This window comes from Convolutriloba macropyga, chromosome 10, assembly GCF_964194025.1.
Source record: "Convolutriloba macropyga chromosome 10, txConMacr16.3, whole genome shotgun sequence".
NCBI classification, from domain to species: Eukaryota; Metazoa; Xenacoelomorpha; order Acoela; family Convolutidae; genus Convolutriloba; species Convolutriloba macropyga.
In genome coordinates this window covers 19,671,279-19,690,035 of record NC_134477.1, presented here as the reverse complement: position 1 = coordinate 19,690,035, position 18,757 = coordinate 19,671,279, and the positions used below count along the sequence as shown (strand labels likewise).

At 36.3% G+C, this 18,757-nt stretch overlaps 2 protein-coding genes across 4 annotated transcripts in view; one reads left to right on the top strand and one right to left on the bottom strand.

The window, feature by feature from the left end:
- Positions 1–18,757, bottom strand: part of LOC142347951 (von Willebrand factor A domain-containing protein 3A-like) — a 708,547-nt gene that overhangs the window by 372,569 nt on the left and 317,221 nt on the right. The gene's annotated exons all lie outside the window — the stretch shown is intronic.
- The window catches only part of LOC142348809 (protein kinase C-like), a 158,771-nt gene that overhangs the window by 136,118 nt on the left and 3,896 nt on the right, over positions 1–18,757 (top strand). For 2 of the 3 annotated variants that reach the window (XM_075400328.1, XM_075400330.1), the window contains 7 exons: positions 150–373; positions 687–1,278; positions 8,247–8,439; positions 8,953–9,076; positions 9,281–9,458; positions 16,805–16,939; positions 18,522–18,548. In XM_075400328.1, coding sequence (XP_075256443.1) covers positions 150–373; positions 687–1,278; positions 8,247–8,439; positions 8,953–9,076; positions 9,281–9,458; positions 16,805–16,939; positions 18,522–18,548 — 1,473 coding nt within the window. The remainder of the gene's footprint in view (positions 1–149; positions 374–686; positions 1,279–8,246; positions 8,440–8,952; positions 9,077–9,280; positions 9,459–16,804; positions 16,940–18,521; positions 18,549–18,757) is intronic. The other variant, XM_075400329.1, reaches the window with a different exon arrangement.

Sequence of the window (18,757 nt, the reverse complement as noted above, 5' to 3'; positions counted from 1 at the left end):
CTAGGCTATGAGTTTGATTCCCTTCATTCTCAGTTACTTAATGGAAACATGCGTTGGTTTTATTTCACAGGCTTTGTGACAGGAATTCTCTCTACGGTATTGATATCGAATAATGTATGACTTTCTGACTTTGGCTTGTCAATGTTTAGGATAAAATAGACCGCGCTCTTCGCTGTAAAGAAAGCGGAGGCAATACAGGCGATGACACATCCTCCGACTACTATGAGTTCCACCCCAACTACGTGGGGCTGTACTCTTCTATCGCTGCTCTGAGACCTGACCAGTACAGTTTGCAGTCGGCTGGTGGAGTCAGTGGGGGTATGACTCCGGAGCTTCTGAGAGGGCATTTTGCTGCCGGAGCTGGAAATTTATGGTACCATCTCTTATTGACTGTTGAAGGAAGATAGGATTGAGCTGTATATCTCTCCATTCAAATATGCAAAATTAGGTTTCGTTTTTCATGAGCATAACATTCATCATGCAACACATGAAACTCTTCATCCTCGGATCTCTCCGTGTCTATTTTTTCATGTCTAGAATGAAATTTATGGTTTAAAATTGTGGTATAGATAAATGTCAAAATTACGCGAAATTCTCAATGTAGAATGTAAAAGATTAATGGTGATATCGCGCAAAATATATTGAGGATGAGTTGCCATGTTTTGTTTAATTGATCTGTTTCATAGGTACAATATGGGGAGCACGGGTAGGCAAACTGATTCCGGTTTCGGGTCTGACAACACCAGTTATGTACCAATGTACCCACCTCCTCCGATTCCTGCAACCTCCAAACCCACCTCTGAATCCGCATACGAGGACCTCTACGCACCTCCGTCTTGCTGCTCATCCGGTTCTGCAAGTAACTCGCCAGATTTTAATTCAATCTCACCCAGAAAAAGGCAAAGTCTTAACGGTTCTGCAGTGTATGAGCAAATGTGGATGACAACAGCCGGGAGGCCCGTATTTGTAAACAAAAATATCAGGCCTGAAGTAATGACACGTGACTGCTGTGTGAATAAAATTGAATCAGATTCGACGATAAGTAGTTTAACCATTGAAGATTTCAATTTGAGAACTCTAATTGGTCGAGGGAGCTATGGAAAAGTGATGCTATGTGAGCATAGGGAGAGCGGGGAACCGGTTGCGATTAAAGTCCTGAAGAAGCACAATGTTCTCATGGATGATGATAAGGATGCTGTGTTTCTGGAGAGAGATGTGCTGCATTTGAGTGCTTATCACCCCTTTTTCACCCACTTGATTGCTACCTTCCAGACAGAGGTCATTTCCCACTATTAGAAGAAATTTCCGGTATTAGTGGAGATTTTGTATTGTGTGGCTAGTGCTTAAGTGTAGTTATGTTAGACTGAAATAGTTGTTTTCAAGAGATTAGTTTAGTCCTGCTGTTCCATTTTCATAAAATTCTGTGATTAAGTGTTTCACCTTGACTTCTTGTAATATGTGATCTGATTTGCGCTCATTTGAACCGGCCTGGCAGAATTCGCGGGAGTTCACTACTAAAATTCAAATCAAAAGTTCTTATTTGTCATATTTAAATTTCCCCATAAAATAATAAAACAAAACGAATTGGAATAATTTTCCCGAAATTATAAAATTTTAGTGTAAAAGGGTTTTTTGAAAGCAGATGTGTTCAAGAGCTGCTGTCATATTCCCAGCCGGCTATTATTGTGCTCCTAATTTTTGAACTCGAGCAGCATTGGAGGAGTGTTTTTTAAAAATTATTTTAAAGTGAATTTGATGCACGAGATCAAAAGCGTTGAAAATAAATAAATGTGTTTCTGCGTAATCGCAGCGGAGCAGCATTAGGCTTTCAGTCTGCATTGTATTAACAGTAGCCTGCTCTCAGCTGTCCTTTTTCAGTTATTCCCACATCTCAGACTGTTCATTTGGTGAGGATGAATGCTCTTTTTTTGGTGAATATGGCCACTTTTTTGCGTCTGAGACTTTCACGTGGTACCATTGTTGCAGCCGACATTGGTCAGGCTATGGTCAACCTGAAGCTATGGTTAAGTAAGAGCTCATCCTTACACAGAAAAGTTGTTGTGTTCTACTTTTGAGAGCACAAGAAATGAGGCGGGAAAATTTTTTGTCTGAGCGCAAAGTTTTTTCATGCGCGGTTTTTCTTTGGGTTTGACTAATATTGCTTACTTTCTAAAGTTTCAATTGCCTATGTTAATGATAACAAGTTTGCGTTGCAGGTTTTTAATAGCCGCACAGTGATAGCTGGGGCTATTATTGGCCTTGTCTTGGTTTTTTTACGACTCGAAGAGGAGTATTGGTTTTCATAAGGTTTTTTTTTACCGGAAGTACTATTCGTTCAGACGATGTTTTGACCTAAAAGCGAAAGCGAGTAAAATTGCACTGTGAACTAATTTTTCTGAGCGAGAGAAGTTTTTTTATCATGCGCTGCGTTTAGTGAATGACTTTTTGACATTGAAAAGTACTTTTTGACTGAATGGCACAAATAGATAACCGTTTTTTGCAGTTTTCTTGCTTGTAATTTGGTTTTTTGTAGAAATAATTTTTTTCGATGCTATTTTGAACTGTAAATCTCGGAAATTGATACCACAGTGCTTCTAAGCGCCTGAAAATGCGTTTGAAGTTCAAAATTGGCACATTTCTTGATTTTTTTAAGTTCAGTTTTGGCTTTTTTCTATTAATATCTTCATCTTTGAATCTTTTAGGCGTCTTTTTGTCAGAAATCAGTTAATATGGCAACGTCCTTTTCATAATTCATATAATCAACGCCTCTTTTTTGACCTCGATGTTTTTTTGTTCTATAAAATTGTACATATGCTAATCCGATTTTGGTAGTATTTTTCCAATTTTTCTTATTTTTGTTCTAATTTTGGTTTTAATTACTGGAAATAGCCTTTTTGTGCAACATGAGAGACTTTGATTTTGTTTCAATAAAAATCAGCCACTTTTGTCGTTAAGTTTTTGAAAAACTTAAAATTTTTTTTGTAAATGCAGGCTCAAAAATTTTTTAACATTTTTTTGCAAAATGTTTCAATGTTTCGTGAGTCTGACTTCTGCTATTTCTGTTTTTTGTTCTGTTCAGTAGGGTGGATATTCGCCTCGCATGTCTTGTCGTCTTTTCTATGTCTCGAATTCGGAACAATGAAATGTATTCGTTTTTCTTGATTTTTTTAATTTGATTTTCAAAATTTTCAAAAATCGAGAAATAGTCTTTTTGTTACGTTGTTCCTTACATTGTATCCATATTCTTCACATTCGAGTTTATAGCATTCTAGCTTTGTTCTGGCTTCTACAAATATTTCCGTTATATTGATATTTTCAGTTGTTAAAAAAATGAATGATTTCAGCTTTTTCTTAGCTTTTTCTTCGGTTTGCAATTGATTTCATTCAACTTAAGGCGAGTACCGAGAACTTGTTAGAAAGCTTTTTCCAAAATTTCCGCTGAAAATTTTTTATTGCTTTTTTTCCAGGCCTTGGTAATGTTTTCGAACAATTTTTTGTTTTTGAATTTTATTCTGTCGCTTATGTCTTTTCTATTATTAGTTTAATTTTTGAATTAGTATGAAATCATGTCTATAATGTATACCACAAGGAAGAAGTATGTGTTGTTTTTGTCTTAATTGCAGTGATTAGAAATCTAATTTTAGTGGTTCTCTGATTCTTCACTTTGAGCATTCTTTTTTGAAAAATTTAATTTAGTTTCTAAGATTATTTTCTGCCGTTTGCTTTCGCGATCTTTTTGAGATTAGAATCTTGAATTATTTGAGGTCAGTTCATAGCCCTGTCAGTTTTTCAACCTGTCAGTTTTGAGTATCCTTATTTCGGACTTTCTAACGTTACCAAACGTTTTCAATAGTATAATATTTTGCTGCTTTTTGTTTCTCTTGGTGACAGTGGTTTAAATTTAACCAATTTTTAGATCAGACATGGGGAGATAATGAGTTAATGGTTGATTACAAAAGTTAACGGTTTCAGTTGCAGTTTTGGTTATCTGTGAAGTTTTGGGGCTTCGTCGCTTCCGGGATTCTTCCGGCTATGTTTTTTATTTCGTCGTCACGATTGGAGCGAGTTTTTTTTTGTTCATTAGCGTGATTAAATTTTTGGTCACACGTGACTTATCTCACTCTCAAAAATGAGTTCCTCGCTCTAAAATTGACTTTTATTTACTTTAATGTAAAGAGATAAGGTCAAGTGAGTGTATATCACTCTTATTGAAGGGTATTTAAGAGCAGCTAATAAACAGCAATAAGTTATGCAGATTCTGAATCAAAATTTAACATCTCAGCGCCTAATGAAAATAATAAATTTCCTTTTTAGTATGTCTGTACAAATGTTTTAGACTGCAGATCTACAAAGGTATTGCGGCTATTTTCTGGCAATCTGCGAGCTTTGTTTGCAGTTTTGTATTTAAATTGAGTTTCAATCTTTCGAATTTTCAGACTTTTTTAGGCCTTGTTTTCCCCATTTCTGTTTTATTGCTTGGATCGGAGTAGATCATATTGTTCTTAGATAAATTTATTTAGGAAATGATTAGAATTTATTTAGGAAATAGTTTAAAAGCAGTTTTTCGTTGAACAATATGAGTACAAATTGACAAAAACTTCAACTAATTTTTTTTATTTAAAATTAAGTAAGACTTTCCTTTGCTAATTTTTCATTCTTATTAAACCTTCAGTCGTTTTTTTTGTTTTCCAGCAGTTTTCTGAGGTTTTTTAATAGAAAGTTATTTCAAAGGCTGCTTTTTGGGCAAAGACAACTCTTGGAGTTGTTTGGGGATATGATTGTAGTCAATTAAAGATGCTTTTCATTTAAAAAGTGGTCAATTAAGAGAAAGCCCCTCCCCTAAAAGGGTAGTCGGTCAACTCGGGGGCAGCAAGTCAACTCCTATGTGTATTTATAAATTCTGACAGCAGTCAAAAATTGAAGCATCAGATGCAAAGGATAAAGAAAATAAAGCATCAGAATTATGAACAAGATAGATATGGTAAGTAGCAATTAAAGTATAATATGCAGTGATTTTGAATCAAGATTAGAAAAAATATCAAGCATTTAGCATAACAGCCTCCCTTCCTCTACAATGGTTCCTATTGACGCTTCTACTGCAGGGCGCCTGCGCATGGAGCGCGCGCCACGGAGGCAGAGTATGGAGCTACGTAAAAGAGCGAAACTTAATTTTGTCCTTATGTACGTGATCACGTCCGAATATGAATCTTCTTTCTTATCGCTGATCCTAGAAGCCAATCTCTGTATGGCTTTTGATGCTGATGGACCAGCTCCTCCTGTACACGAGAAGATTAACGGACAGAGGGTGGCTTTCTCGACGTCGATTATCCTTTGTTCGTATTTCAGCTTCTTGATGGACTCGTGATATTTGTAGGAATCCGGTATGCTTCTTGGGCAACTCTTCGCATGCGGATTAAACACTCACATCAAAGAACGTTCTGCTGAAGCGTGAATCGAAGAAACCATTAGCTTTGATATCTAGTCGAGCGTCGTCATCAATAGTAGTAGTTCTATTTGCGAAGGTTTCCCCCTGCAAAGACTGAAGACAGGGCTCTACTTCGACATCATCGCAGACCTCATTGAGCGGGTTGGCAAAAGAGTCACGGATGTCATTGTGTCTTATGTGCGTATAGCCACCTTTTGGACAATGAAGAGCATGGGCTACATTAAAATTTTCTCCACATGCTCATCTTGATGGCAATTTTACGGGATCCCATCCATATCTAAGAGCAATTCCATCTCTAAACTCTCCCTTGGTTAAATCAAAATGATATCTTTTCATTGGAAGTGCATTTAGCCAGCATGATGCTCCTTTTTCCATAGCCAAATCTAGAGAATATGCCTCTTTATCATTGATGAGATCTTTGATTGCCAACTTATTCGCTATAGCTTGTTCCTGTTTTTCTTTTCTGATTTTCTGAAGTATTTTCTCCTGATAAAACTCTGCATCTATAGCGTTTTGATTCTGTAACGGCTCACAAACCCGAATAGATCTTTCATATTCATTTGCCCTGTCTTCAGGAAGAAGAATGTTCAGCCCACCCTCTTTAAGAGGAAGAGAGAAAACCTTCCGGTATCTGTCACTGTAAGAGGGATGATTCAACATTGAAGGTATAAGATTTTTATCAATTATTTTTTGGGCTTCCCTCAGCAGACTGTCCGCGTTTGGAGTAGTCCTAGCAATAAAAGTCAACTTGTGTTGCAATCCGTTCGTAAATGATTTGTACACATTCTGAGGGGACACCTTACTATGTTTAGCGAGTTTCACAAGCATGTTAGAGTAGTTCACTGACTTTTCTTTCAGAAAATCGTTACAACTTTCATCAGAACCAATAGCTGAACCTAGGACTCGATGACCTTCAATAACATCAACATCTAATCCCGAAAAAACTTTGTTCGCCTTCTGAATAAACTCAGGTTTTGTAATAAGATGACATTTGATCACATTATAACCGAATGCACTGCCATGTTCATAGAGCTTATCTAGCACGAATCGCAGTGATTCAAGACTACCGGCCACATTACCGTCATCTGCGTACCATTTATGAGTCAAATTTTGATCTTCGAGCATGTCGATGAGAGGAAGTATAGCAACTCCGTACATTGCCATGGCTATTGGATCACCTTGTGTTGTTCCTTCTTGAGACTTGATTACTCTCTTATCAATGAAGAGGTCTGATGGGGTCTTATACGAGTTTCTGATTGCTGTATAAATTGAGGGACAAAGCTTTCTGATGTTTATTAGAGCCAGATCTCTATTCAAGCTATTAAACGCGTTCCTGGCATCAATCAGTAGGATACCTTCAGTACGATCTTCAAGAAAGCGCTGCCGGAGTGCATGGATAGCATGTTCGATGCCACTCTTTTGTCCAAGGCACATCTGTACGTTTCCCCCAAGTAATTGGAGATCTCGTTTAACGCACTTTACTATACTCCTGCCTATAATTCGTCTTATGACCTCGCCAATGCCAATTGGTCGAACCCCAGGGCATTTATCTAGTGCAATCAGACGGCAAGCGTTATAAGAATTCAAGAAATTTAATTCTTCGGTGGCAATTCTGATTGCAAGTTTGGACACTGTTTTGCAAAGATCGATTGAGGAGGATTTGTATGATGTCAAAAGTCGTCTCCACTCGCTAGCATCAAGACCAGATGGGCCATGGCTGCCATTTGTTTTCATTACGGCGCGTTTTATTTCAGAGACATTTATTTTTTCGAAAATAGGGATGGAACGGCAAATCCCGATTTTTCAGGTCAGTTACTACGTACTTAAGATCAGCTTTCTGACTGCATGGATGCTTTTCTTGTAGAAGATCGAGTACGGTGCAGTTTTTTCCTTTGATAGTCACTTTATCGGATGTTGATAGCACACCGCCCTTTGCATCGTCTGAAAGACATCGTAAAGTATTCGATATCTTACCGGACTCCATTTGTTTGTCAAAGGCTTTAAATTCATCCACTTCTCGTTTTCTATTTAATTTCCTTAATCGTTCCTGAAGTGCCTTGGCCTCAACAAAAAGGTCGTCGAATTTGCATCTGATCCACAGATCGAGCCTTCTAGATAAGGTTTTTGTTATTGAAGCATCATTTTCACTTTTGGATCTTGCGAGAAGTAAATGCGGCATTATCATTGTGCAAATCATAGCGCATTCAGTCTGAGGCCCATCTTCAAGCGTTCTGGTGAGAATGATGTTCATTACATCTGCAATTTTGAAGCCTACTTTATTTTTGCTTCAAAATTGCAGATGTAATGAATTGTTTTGCGTTGCCCAATTTTGCGGCCCTTTCGATACTTCGCTTGATTTTTTTTTCTCTAAGATAGCTTCTTCCTTCGCTCCTTCCGCCCGAAGTGTTTCTAAACAGTCGATGTCGGTAAAGCCAACTAAAATGAACAGAGTCAATACCGGGACATGAAGTCCTAGTTAGAAACGTTTTATTCCCTTCTTCAGTTTAGAAGCTGAAGTAAGAATAGGTTTAGAATCTAGCTGAAACTACACGCTGAATTCGAACAATTTTTGAAACTGGGAAATTTTTTTCTCAATTTCAATCTTCTTTTTTCTTCTATTTCAATCCCGATGTGCGTCAACGGCGGCTATTTTCCGGCAATCGCCGGCTATGTTTCCTTTTTCTGTTTCAATCCTGGTCCATGCTTATTGGGGCGCGTACTAAAAAGTCCTTACTATATTGGAGGTCGTTGTAACCCATAAGATTATATTCCACAGAACAGAATGTTTTCCACGTTTTAGACGCACTTGTTCTTTGTGATGGAGTACATACAGGGAGGGGACATGATGTTCCACATGGCCCAGAACAGGAAGCTGCCAGAGTCAGTGGCCAAGTTCATTGGGGCGGAGGTGTTGCTCGCACTCAAGTTCCTCCACTTGCACAATGTCATTTACAGGGATCTCAAGTTGGACAACATACTCATCGACAGTCAAGGTATTGTAATCAAAACCACAGAATCATTGGGGCGTGGAATTGACTTTTGAACGATAATTGCACTAATTTGCGCAAAGAAGTCCAGTCGTGTTTCCTTAGAATGGGGAAAAAGTTGCTGTGTCAAAAAGACAAAATAAAATAAATTGTTAATCAACAGTCATTAGTCAGGAGAAGTCTCTTATCTCATTGCTTAATTTGGAAACAAACAGTATCAATTTATTTGTGTTCCGCTGTCTGGTTAGTGACAGTGGGTTAAGTGGCTCTGATGAAATCACTGAGAAAATCGAAACATTTGTCGGGAACCGCGCAGTCATTCGAGTTGTCAGTTAAAATTTCGAAGTAGCTTTAGCAGAGTAGCATAACCTAGCTTGAAACAGGAACTTTAACATTATAAAACCTGAAAATGAATAGGTCTGTTATTTCAAACTCGCACGTGAATGTTTCACGTGATTCTTAAAATGGCCATTTGCTATAGGAAGTGAAGAATTGGTCAATGTATTGATGTGTATGTAGGCCACGTGCGACTAACTGACTTTGGGATGTGTCGAAAACTGAAGCACAGTGAGGACTATGCAACCACTCTATGTGGAACTCCAGACTACATGGCACCAGAGATCATTGCCACCAGAAGTCCAAGGTTTACTAAACGCACAACTCTTTTTGAGTCCATTTTAGCTTGTCTAAAAGAGGAATAATATTAGAAAACTGTTCCCAGTTGAGTTGAAAGCAGTTTTGTAAGTAATGTTTTGTTATATTACCCGTTACAAAGTGTCAAAATATTGCGTGCTCTTTGGGGCTTACAATTTATTTCATTTGACCTTATATAATTGAACTTTTGCAGATACACGACAAGTGTGGACTGGTGGGCGTTTGGGGTGCTGCTGTTCGAGATGGTGTGTGGTAACACTCCCTTCAGAGCACCCAAGGGAGACGAGAAGACACGGTCTGAGATGATATGCAGTGGCAGAGTGTCACACTACCCTCACCACATGACACAAGTCTGCAAATCTGCTATTAAGGTAGGTTCGCAAGCAAACACAATCAGTTATTGCCTGTAGTTTTTAGTCAAGTATTTTATGCGTAAAAGTATAAAGGATGGTCATAGTCTTCAGGGTACTTCAGGGTATTCATGTGAGATGATAGTGCTAAAACTGGATCTTGATGCCAACTCGATTATGACAGACAGCACGTTATTTTTTAAGTGCTCTCGAAGAGAAGCAAGTATTGTAAACATGTGTGTCTTTTTACGACTCGAAGAGGAGTATTGGTTTTCTATCGGTCGTTTCGTTGTTTACAGAAGTAGTTGTGTTCATGGGGCATTTTGACCTAAAAGGGAAAGTGAGAAAGGCTGTCATGGCGAACAAAATTTTTCTAAGCAAGATAAATTTTTGATCCTGCGCTGCGCTAAGTGAAAGAATTTTTGACTTTGAAAAATGTTTTTGAGAGACTGCCGCATATAGATAACCATTTAAAGCCGTTTTTTCGTCCATTTGGCTCATTTTCGCTTAATCGATGCTGCATTAATACGTAGTTTTCTGAAATTGATACCACAAAGTGTTGTAGAGCCTATGAATTCCTCAAGTGTAAAATGGGCACATATTTATCAACTTTGTAGTAAATGTTTGAAGTGTTTCTTTTCTCACAACTATATAAACTTGTTATTAATAGCCGCCCTCATCTTCTCAGCCGGCTATTATTGCGCTCGTATTTTTTTTTACTTCGTCAAACTTTTTTTCGCTTTACCATTTTGCCGCTTTTTCGACATTTTGCGTGAAATCTTTTTGACTTCTCTAGGCTAGTTTCTCTCTTCTCTCATTCTGCTAAAAGTGAATTTGAACATCAGTTGCTAAGCAAAGCAATTCAAAATGAACAGAGTCAGTATAAAAAATTGAAGTCAGAAATAGAAACGGGATAAACCCATAAAGCCCAATTTTAGATGCCCGCTATTTGAACGTCGTTCCTATAAGTCTTAGTTACCACTTCTAATGCTTATTGGTGTTGATAGTAGCCCCTGTAGCCTCTCTCTAAGAAACAGAAGTATGTTCAACTACGAAATGCCATCAAAATAAATCGGACTTAAAAATATTTTTGTACAAAAATCTTTTTTTTTCAATATATTCTATTCGTTCAATCCCAATCATGCTTATTTGAATCAACGGCGGCTATTTTCCGGCAATCTGCCGGGTATGTTGGTGTGTTTGGAAGCAGTTTTGACCATTTGAAGCAAATATTATTCTTTCGTATTCTATTTTCAGCTATTTTTACCATTTCGCCCAGCAGTTTTGGTTGTCTTTCATTTTGATTAAGTTATTTCTAAATGTTTTTGTTGAAGAAAAGTGGCTAAAATTGACCAAATTTTTGAGTTTTGGATGTTTATGGTGTTCTTTTTCTTGTAATTTTTATCTGATTAATAGCCGCCCTCATCTTCTCAGCCGGCTATTATAGCGCTCCTTTTTTTTTTTACTTCGTCGAATAAAAAAATGTTTCGCTTTACCTCATTTTGCCGCTTTTTCAACATTTTGCGTGATATCTTTTTGACTTTTCTAGGCTAGTTTCTCTCTTCTCTCATTCTGCTAAAAGTGATTTTGAACATCAGTTGCTCAGCAAAGCAATTCAAAATGAACAGAGTCAGTATAAAAATTGAAGTCAGAAGTAGAAACGGGATAAACCCATAAAGCCCAATTTTAGATGCCCGCTATTTGAACGTCGTTCCTATAAGTCTTAGTTACCATCTCTAATGCTTATTGGTATTGATAGTAGCCCCTGTAGCCTCTCTCTAAGAAACAGAAGTACGTTATGTTCAACTACGAAATGCCATCAAAATAAATCGGACTTAAAAAATGTTTCTGTACAAATAACTTTTTTTTCAATATCTTCTATTCTTTCAATCCCAATCATGCTTATTGGAATCAACGGCGGCTATTTTCCGGCAATCTGCCGGGTATGTTTACTCTATAGGTGTTGCTACTATTAGGTGACACTTCAAGTCTAGACATGACACTTTTTCAATAGAATCAATGACACAAATTCCTTTTTTTCAGGTTTTTGATCTTGGTGGTTTCCAATAGTTTGATATTTCTCTCTTGTGTTTTGCATGAGTGACTGATGTTGCAGAAGAAACTATAAAAAGTTTTTGCCGGATGGTTTTTAGGAATAATCTTCAAATGTAAACAGGGCACTTCTCACTTAAATAATAATTTTCTTAAATAATTAATGGACAATTTTCTTATTTCTAGGGTTGTTTGTCCTTTTTTTAATTGTTCAGTACTTCTCTTTCAATTATTGGGTGGGTATCTTGTGTACCAGAGAAGGTACTTAACATTTTCTCTCGGATTTATGGCTCGCAAAATTGCATTTAGAATTCGTAGAGAACTTTTCTTATAGTATAATCTTTTCGGTTTTGACCGTCATCTCGTTTCCATTCTGTCGGGTTTCTCTTTACCAACCCATTTAAGAAGGTGTCTGGCAGTTGTTAGTATTTTTTTGCAAACTACCTGTTTTAACAGGGTCTTTTACCAATAGTTTTTCTGGAGTCTCCACTGAAATATTATATATTATCAGATGGTATATCAGTTTCTGTCAGTTTACTTTCTCATGATATTTTTCCAGTTGTTGTTTCAAAAGGCCTAGAATAATTATGTAGAATGTGCATTAGGACAGTGATGATTGTCAATTTTATACTTCGAGTCGTTTCTGGAATTCTTCTGGCTATGTTTTCTAGCTTAAGTTTTGACTTGAAATTTGACATTGGTTGTCGAACATTGGCTTTTGTTTTTGAAAGTGGAGTTCTGTGTTCGAGCATTGGACATTAAAAGTAGCTTAGTTTGTGATGAATGGTAATTGATAGTAATATTCAAGGTGAAAAGGTCATTCCGAGAATTTTCTAGCACATATAAGTCCCTCCAAATTATTTAACCTGCCCCGCCTCCCGTATTCTACCGGCTTTGTTTTTTTTTATGAAAAATTTACCTTTTTTGACTTTTTTGATTAACCTTTTTTTGAACTTTTTGAGTTACTTTTACGCCCCGGACTTTCTGCGTTTTGCGTGATCTAAAGTTCTCTCTCATTCTTAATTGTAAGCAGCTAAACTCAATTCGTGCTAATTTATTACTAAAAGTTAAGTCATAAGTGCGCCATAATTGGTGTCATTATTTTACTTTTTAAATCTTAATAGTTGTATATATTAACCTCTAATGAGGTTATTTGAAGCCCCCTAGAGAATTTCTTAGTCCCATTTAGGCTCGCCCCACTGAAGCAGGTTGCAATTGATTAGAGCTCCCGCTAGTCTTTTCTAATTGCATAGGTTTTTTTTAGTTGCTCTCAAACAAATTTTGTAGCAATTAGTTTAGTACTATTGGTCTTTAATGCAATTTTTGAGTTCGTAAAAAGACTAACTAGTCCCTAACTATTGAAGAGGAGTAAACTTACGGTGTGAAAAATTTTGGACCACCGACCTACACACCTCAATTTAGAATCTTATTTCAATAAAATTCGGCACCCCAGTTGAAATCGTCTGGCCGAACCTTGCCAGATATGCAAGATAACCATTTTGCCAGAATTTGCAAGCTATACATTTGTATGTCAAAATCTTACAATAACCGTTTTTCTGACTGAATCTTGCAAGATAACAGTTCATACACGATAGCATTTTTTTCTACGGCTATTTTCCATTGTAACTGATTTTTTTTTGCTATTGCAGCTGTTGCTTGCGTAAGATGTTTTCAATTGCTCTGCTACGAAGTTTGTAGAATTTTTATCAGTCATGCTGGTCTTTTTTGTGCGAGTTTTTGTACTACCACTTCTTTGTCTGATCGTTTTTTTCTGACCAGTTAACTTTCTTCCTGCAAAATAGGATAAACAGGTAACGTTCATAAATCAATGGTGTGAAGGGTGGTTGTTAATTGTTCTCGGACAAAGATTTTATTTGCTCTCAAACAAGGTTTGAAGCAATTATTGTAACCGTGTTATTTTTTATGCAAAATTTTTGCTTGACCGTTTTTGCGCTTTTGTTCCGGAAAATTATGTGACTTCGCAAGTGACCTTTTCACGCTGCATTTCTTCCTTTTGAGTGATATCAATTGCTCTCATTGTTTGTTGCTAATCTAAAAGCGACTGCGAGTCCTAAATTAAATTACCCGCCTGTCCTTCGAGAGCAATTCATCCAACGTTAGTCGGTCTATTTTTTTTTGAAAAATTATATTAGTCATGTGGTCTTTTTAATGCGATTCATCTGTACCCAGCGCGTTCCCAGCTAGCTACCGAGGAAGCCAACCGCTTGCCATCTGTGTGAGGGTAATGCGCCCCACGTTTTTTGTTTTGATTTTAGTACGATTGTACGTTTCTTATTTTATTACCCTAGACTTCCATTTGCAAAAATCTTTTGAATTATTGACCCTCGAAAAAATCGTACGAGATTTGTTGTAATTGGTCCTGAAAACATGCTTTTGAAAATAAAATAAATAGCAGAAAAGAATGATAATCGAATTTATTACTTGTTTCAATTATTAGTTATGAAAACACTTCAAATTATGAATTGCTCTCGAAAGAAGTTTGAAGCAATTAGATTGCTATTTGTGCCCCTTTTCTGGAAGCATATTATTTGTAAACCAACATTGCTCTATATTTAGAGTGTTTTTTATAAAAAAGAGATTGGTGTTCATTGGCAGAAACATTTGGAAAAGCAGTTACTATTATTAATACTATTATTAATTGCTCTCAAACGAGGTTTGTAGCAATTATATTAGTCCTGTAGTTCTTTTTTATGCGATTTTTCGCTTGACCGATTTTTCGTCTGACGCTTTTGACTTTTCATCCTTAAAATGGGATAAAGAGGTAGCGCCCAGCGGGCATTGAGTTTCGTTAGAGGCCCTTAGCCGTGTTTAGTAGTCCTTCAAGTGGTTAGTGTGATGAAGCTACCTGGAAAAGCGTAGTTTAAAGTTAAAAGGTCATTTTTAAGAGTTTTTGAGCCCAAAATGTTGCAATGTTTCGTGTTTTTTCTTCATTTTGCTGGCCAGCCAAAAATTGAGGCTGTTTAAAGCTCATAAAGGTCTTTTGCGCAAATTTATCCTTTTTTTGCATTTTTAAATTTTTGACATTTTTTGATTTTTATCAGCCCTAGGATTTGATAATAGGTAACTGCATTGTTTCTAGTGGTAATGGAATGGTTTCAACGTTTTAACATCAAGAATTTTAGCAATTTTTTTGACAAAACAGGCAATTTCAAATTTTTCGACATTTTTTTATTCAGTTTTTTCCAGACCCAGGGGTCAGCAAGCATCCTAAGGGGTTTGATAATAAGATATGACAAAATATTAATGGCCATTGAATAGTTTTTCAACTTTTTAATGTCACAAATTTTAGCAATTTTTTTTTATAAACCGTTTTTTTTTTCAAGTTTTTTTTAAAAATCTTTTGTAGTCATTTAGATTTTCAGCCTCAAGAGCCAAGGAACCTCCTCTAGGGCTTGAAAATAGGTTATTGAATAGTTTCTAGATTAAATGAAATGTCTTGCAAAGCTTAAGCATCACGAGTTTTAGCATATTTTTGATATTTTTAGCCATTTCTGTCCCAGTTTTTTGACATTTATAGTCATTATTCAGATTTTTCGAGCCTCAAAGGTCAGAAAGCCTCCGTTAAGGTTTAGTAATCAGTCACTGGAAAATTTTTGTCGGTCATAGATTAATTTTCAACTTTTTAATATCACAAGTTTTAGCAATTTTTTTTTATAAAATTGAATTTTTAAATTTTTTTGAAGTTTTGTCATTTTTTAGGTTTTTCTAGCGTCAAGGGCCACAGAACTTCCTCTAGGGTTTGATAATAATTTACTGCATAGTTTATAGATGTAATGGAATGTTTTCAAGATTTTAATATCACGATTGTAAGCAAATTTTTAAAATATTTGCAATTTTTCATGTTTTTGAATTTTTTCCGGAAACAGAGGACCTGGGATCTCCTCCAAGGTTTGATAATAAGCTGCTGCATAGTTTCTAGAGTTAAAGGTATGGTGATCATTTTTTTATGTCTTCATTTTTAGTCATTTTTTCAAAAAATTTCAAAGTTTTGGAAAGTTTTTATGTTCCAAGTGTATGAATCTTTATGAGCCTGTGAAAGTATTTCAGGCTTGAAACAGGGTAACCGGATAGTCTCCTGAGACAATGAATTTGTTCTTAAGATATCAATGTCTTGAATTTTTGCAAGATTTTGTTAAAATTTGCAATTTTTGCCAAAGTTTTTCAATGTTATCCTTTTCTGAGTTTAAAGACCATTACTGGCCAACAAAACTTTTCAAGCCTCCGAGATGGGTTACTTGACAGAACTTTGAGACAAAAAATGGTTTGGAACTCTTTTTTGCGAAGTTAAAAACTTTTATTTTTGCCTTTTTTAGTTTTTTATATGATTTATTAACAAGGTTAGAAAACTAAAAGTTGCAGTGTCGAATCCAATCATGGAAGATATTCCTCTCTTTCTCTCTCTTCCGGTTAGGGTTGCGTTCCTTCTCTTTCTCGTTTTATCTCTCTCTCTCTCTCTCTCTCTCTCTCTCTCTTTGTTGATGCCGCACTTCATCTGCTGTGATGTGGCGTAATGTCATCATCTCTGATCCTGATTATCAATGAGTTATAGTTGAATTGTTTAGGAAACCATTGTTAATTGCTCTCGAAAGCAATTTGTAGCAAATATATTAATCCTGTTTGTCTTTTATGCAATTTTTCCCTCGGCGGATTTTTCGTCTGACCCATTTGACTTTCGTCTTCAGAAACGGGATAAAGAGGTAGTGCCCTGAGGTCACTGAACCGTGGCTAGCTGTTGACGAAGCCAACCGCTCTCCGTTCATTTGAGAGCAATTCGCCCGATGTTAGTCGGTTATGTTTATTATATTACTCATTATTAATTGCTCTCAAACAATGTTTGTAGTATCATTTTAGTCCTGCTGGTCTTTTTAAAACTCGAAGAGGATTATTTGTATTTCTTTAGCGACTTTGTTCATGTCTTTGTTAATGACTTTGTTCGCTTCATAATTGATTTGACTGGTAAGTTGGCAGAAACTGAAGGTCTGAATGCGCAATTTTGTAAAGTTTATAATTTGAAACCACCCCCCCCCCCCCCACCACTACCATAGCTTTATTCCTCGCCCATTGTAACTAATCCCTAAGCTGAGGCTTTTTGCAACCAATAAAAGACCAAAGCGTCCAGCAGTAGTCTGATGGGTTCAAAAATATTATCTCAGTGTTGTTGTTCTTACCTCAGGGCCCTCTCGAGGTTAATCAACACGTCGGATTCGTCTGAGTTTGATAACTTCTCTATGACAATAAGAAAACAATGTGATAATATTTATAATGATGTGTTCATTGACGTCTTGTTATGTTAGGGTTTCCTGACAGTGAATGTGCTGGAAAGACTAGGATGCAATAGTGACCCAACTACACACCCCTTCTTCAGCTCTATAGACTTCGACATGCTCGAGAACAAACAAATTCCACCGCCACATAAATTTCATCTACAGGTAAAACAATTATACTTGATTGGTATTAATTTAGTTGATTACTGGAAAAGAATTCAGAAACTGAGAGACCAGTTAAATTTGAAGTTCTTGTGGCTTCGAAATAATTTGAAAGTATTTGAATTGATGCGTCTAGATGCCACCGTCAGCCTCTCAAACGGCTATTATTTAAGCGCTCTCCTTTTTTTACCATTCAAACAAAGAATTTGAATTGTACTGGGGAGCTGTTTTTTAAAGATCTGTTTACACATTTTTGAATATAAGATCTGTTCACACATTCACATGATTTTTGAAGTCACATTGGAGTTATGATTTTGGTCACGCCGAAACAGGAAGTGGAGGGAAAAAGACAGTACTTCTGCGGCGTGAAATTTTATCGCTCTAATTTTAAAGTAGATTGAGAAAACGGTGTTTGAACAAAACTTCGTTTTCTCGCCTAGTGGTTTTTTGTTCACATGAATTTTTTGAATTTTTTCTTAGTGGTTTTTCCTGTCCATTCATAACTCATTCTAGGCCTAGTTTTTTTTTGTTTGAACCAAATTTCTTTTTCTCGCTTGTGGTTTTTTGTTCACATGTGGCAGTTTGACTGTGATTTTCAGTTTTTTCGACTTTTTGGATAGGCTTATTTTAAATGGGTTTTCCAATCCATTCATAGTTCATTCTAGGCCCAATTTTTTTGTTTGAACCAAATGTACTTTTCTCGCTAGTGGTTTTTTCACATGCGGCATTTTGACATTGAGTTTCCGATTTTTTTGTTTTTTTTTCTGATTTAATCTGATTTTTTTAGAAATGGTTTTCCCAATTCACTCATAGTCCGTTCTAGGTCTAGTTTTTTTTGTTTAGTCAATGAAAATTCTTTGAATTGTGCGTCAGGACTTGTCCTGCTGTGTTTTTTTTTTAAATTTGCTTTTCCTTTTGATCACGTTTTTTGTTTTACATCAGTCATGATTTTCACGTTGGACTTCTGACTTGCCTCACGCACTGTTTCAACTTAATGTATTCTAAATTCTTTCACGCCTTAAATTACGCAATGTAGTGAATACGGTCAATGTCAAAAGAAGAAAACCAAACACTGGATGAACCGATAAAGCCCGTTCATTAAGTCATAGTACATTAGGTTATCAAAGTTCATTAGAGTGATTCCTAGCTGATATTGGTATTCAGCTTATTACCCTTCAGTTTAGAAGCTGAAGTAAGAATAGGTTTAGAATCTAACTGAAACTGCACACTGGATTAGAACAATTTTTGAAACTTGAAAAAAATTGTCAATTTCTATCTATTCTTTTCTTTCTTTTTCAATCCCGATGTGCGTCTAGCGCGTTAACAGCGGTTAATTTACGACAATCTGACGGCTATGTTTGAAATAAGCGGAAGCAAGCTGCCATTGCTGGATTCAACACCGGATTGCAAATAAGGTCAAACTCTGTGCTAATATTTATTTCTGATTTTCATGGAAGTTTTTTCTTAAGGTAGATAACTCAATATCTTTGCTACCCTGATTGTCGGTTGCTGAAACACAGAAAAAGTTCTGAGATTTTAGTTGATATTGTTAGACTTTGATGTAAATAATTTTCAATTTATCTAGTACAAGTATTTATCCCTGGAAGAGAAGGTAGAGTGAAATATACGCTCATTCTTCATTCTTCGATATCATAATTGTGTCTCATTATTGTGAACATCGTTTTATATACATCTTTTGAGTGTGTGTGCAATTCATAGTCATGATGTCTTTTTATTAATATACGATGTGTCAAATTGAGCTCAGATTTGGCTGATTTTTCTAACTGAAATCTGAACATGGCTATGTTGCGTTTGCCCTGA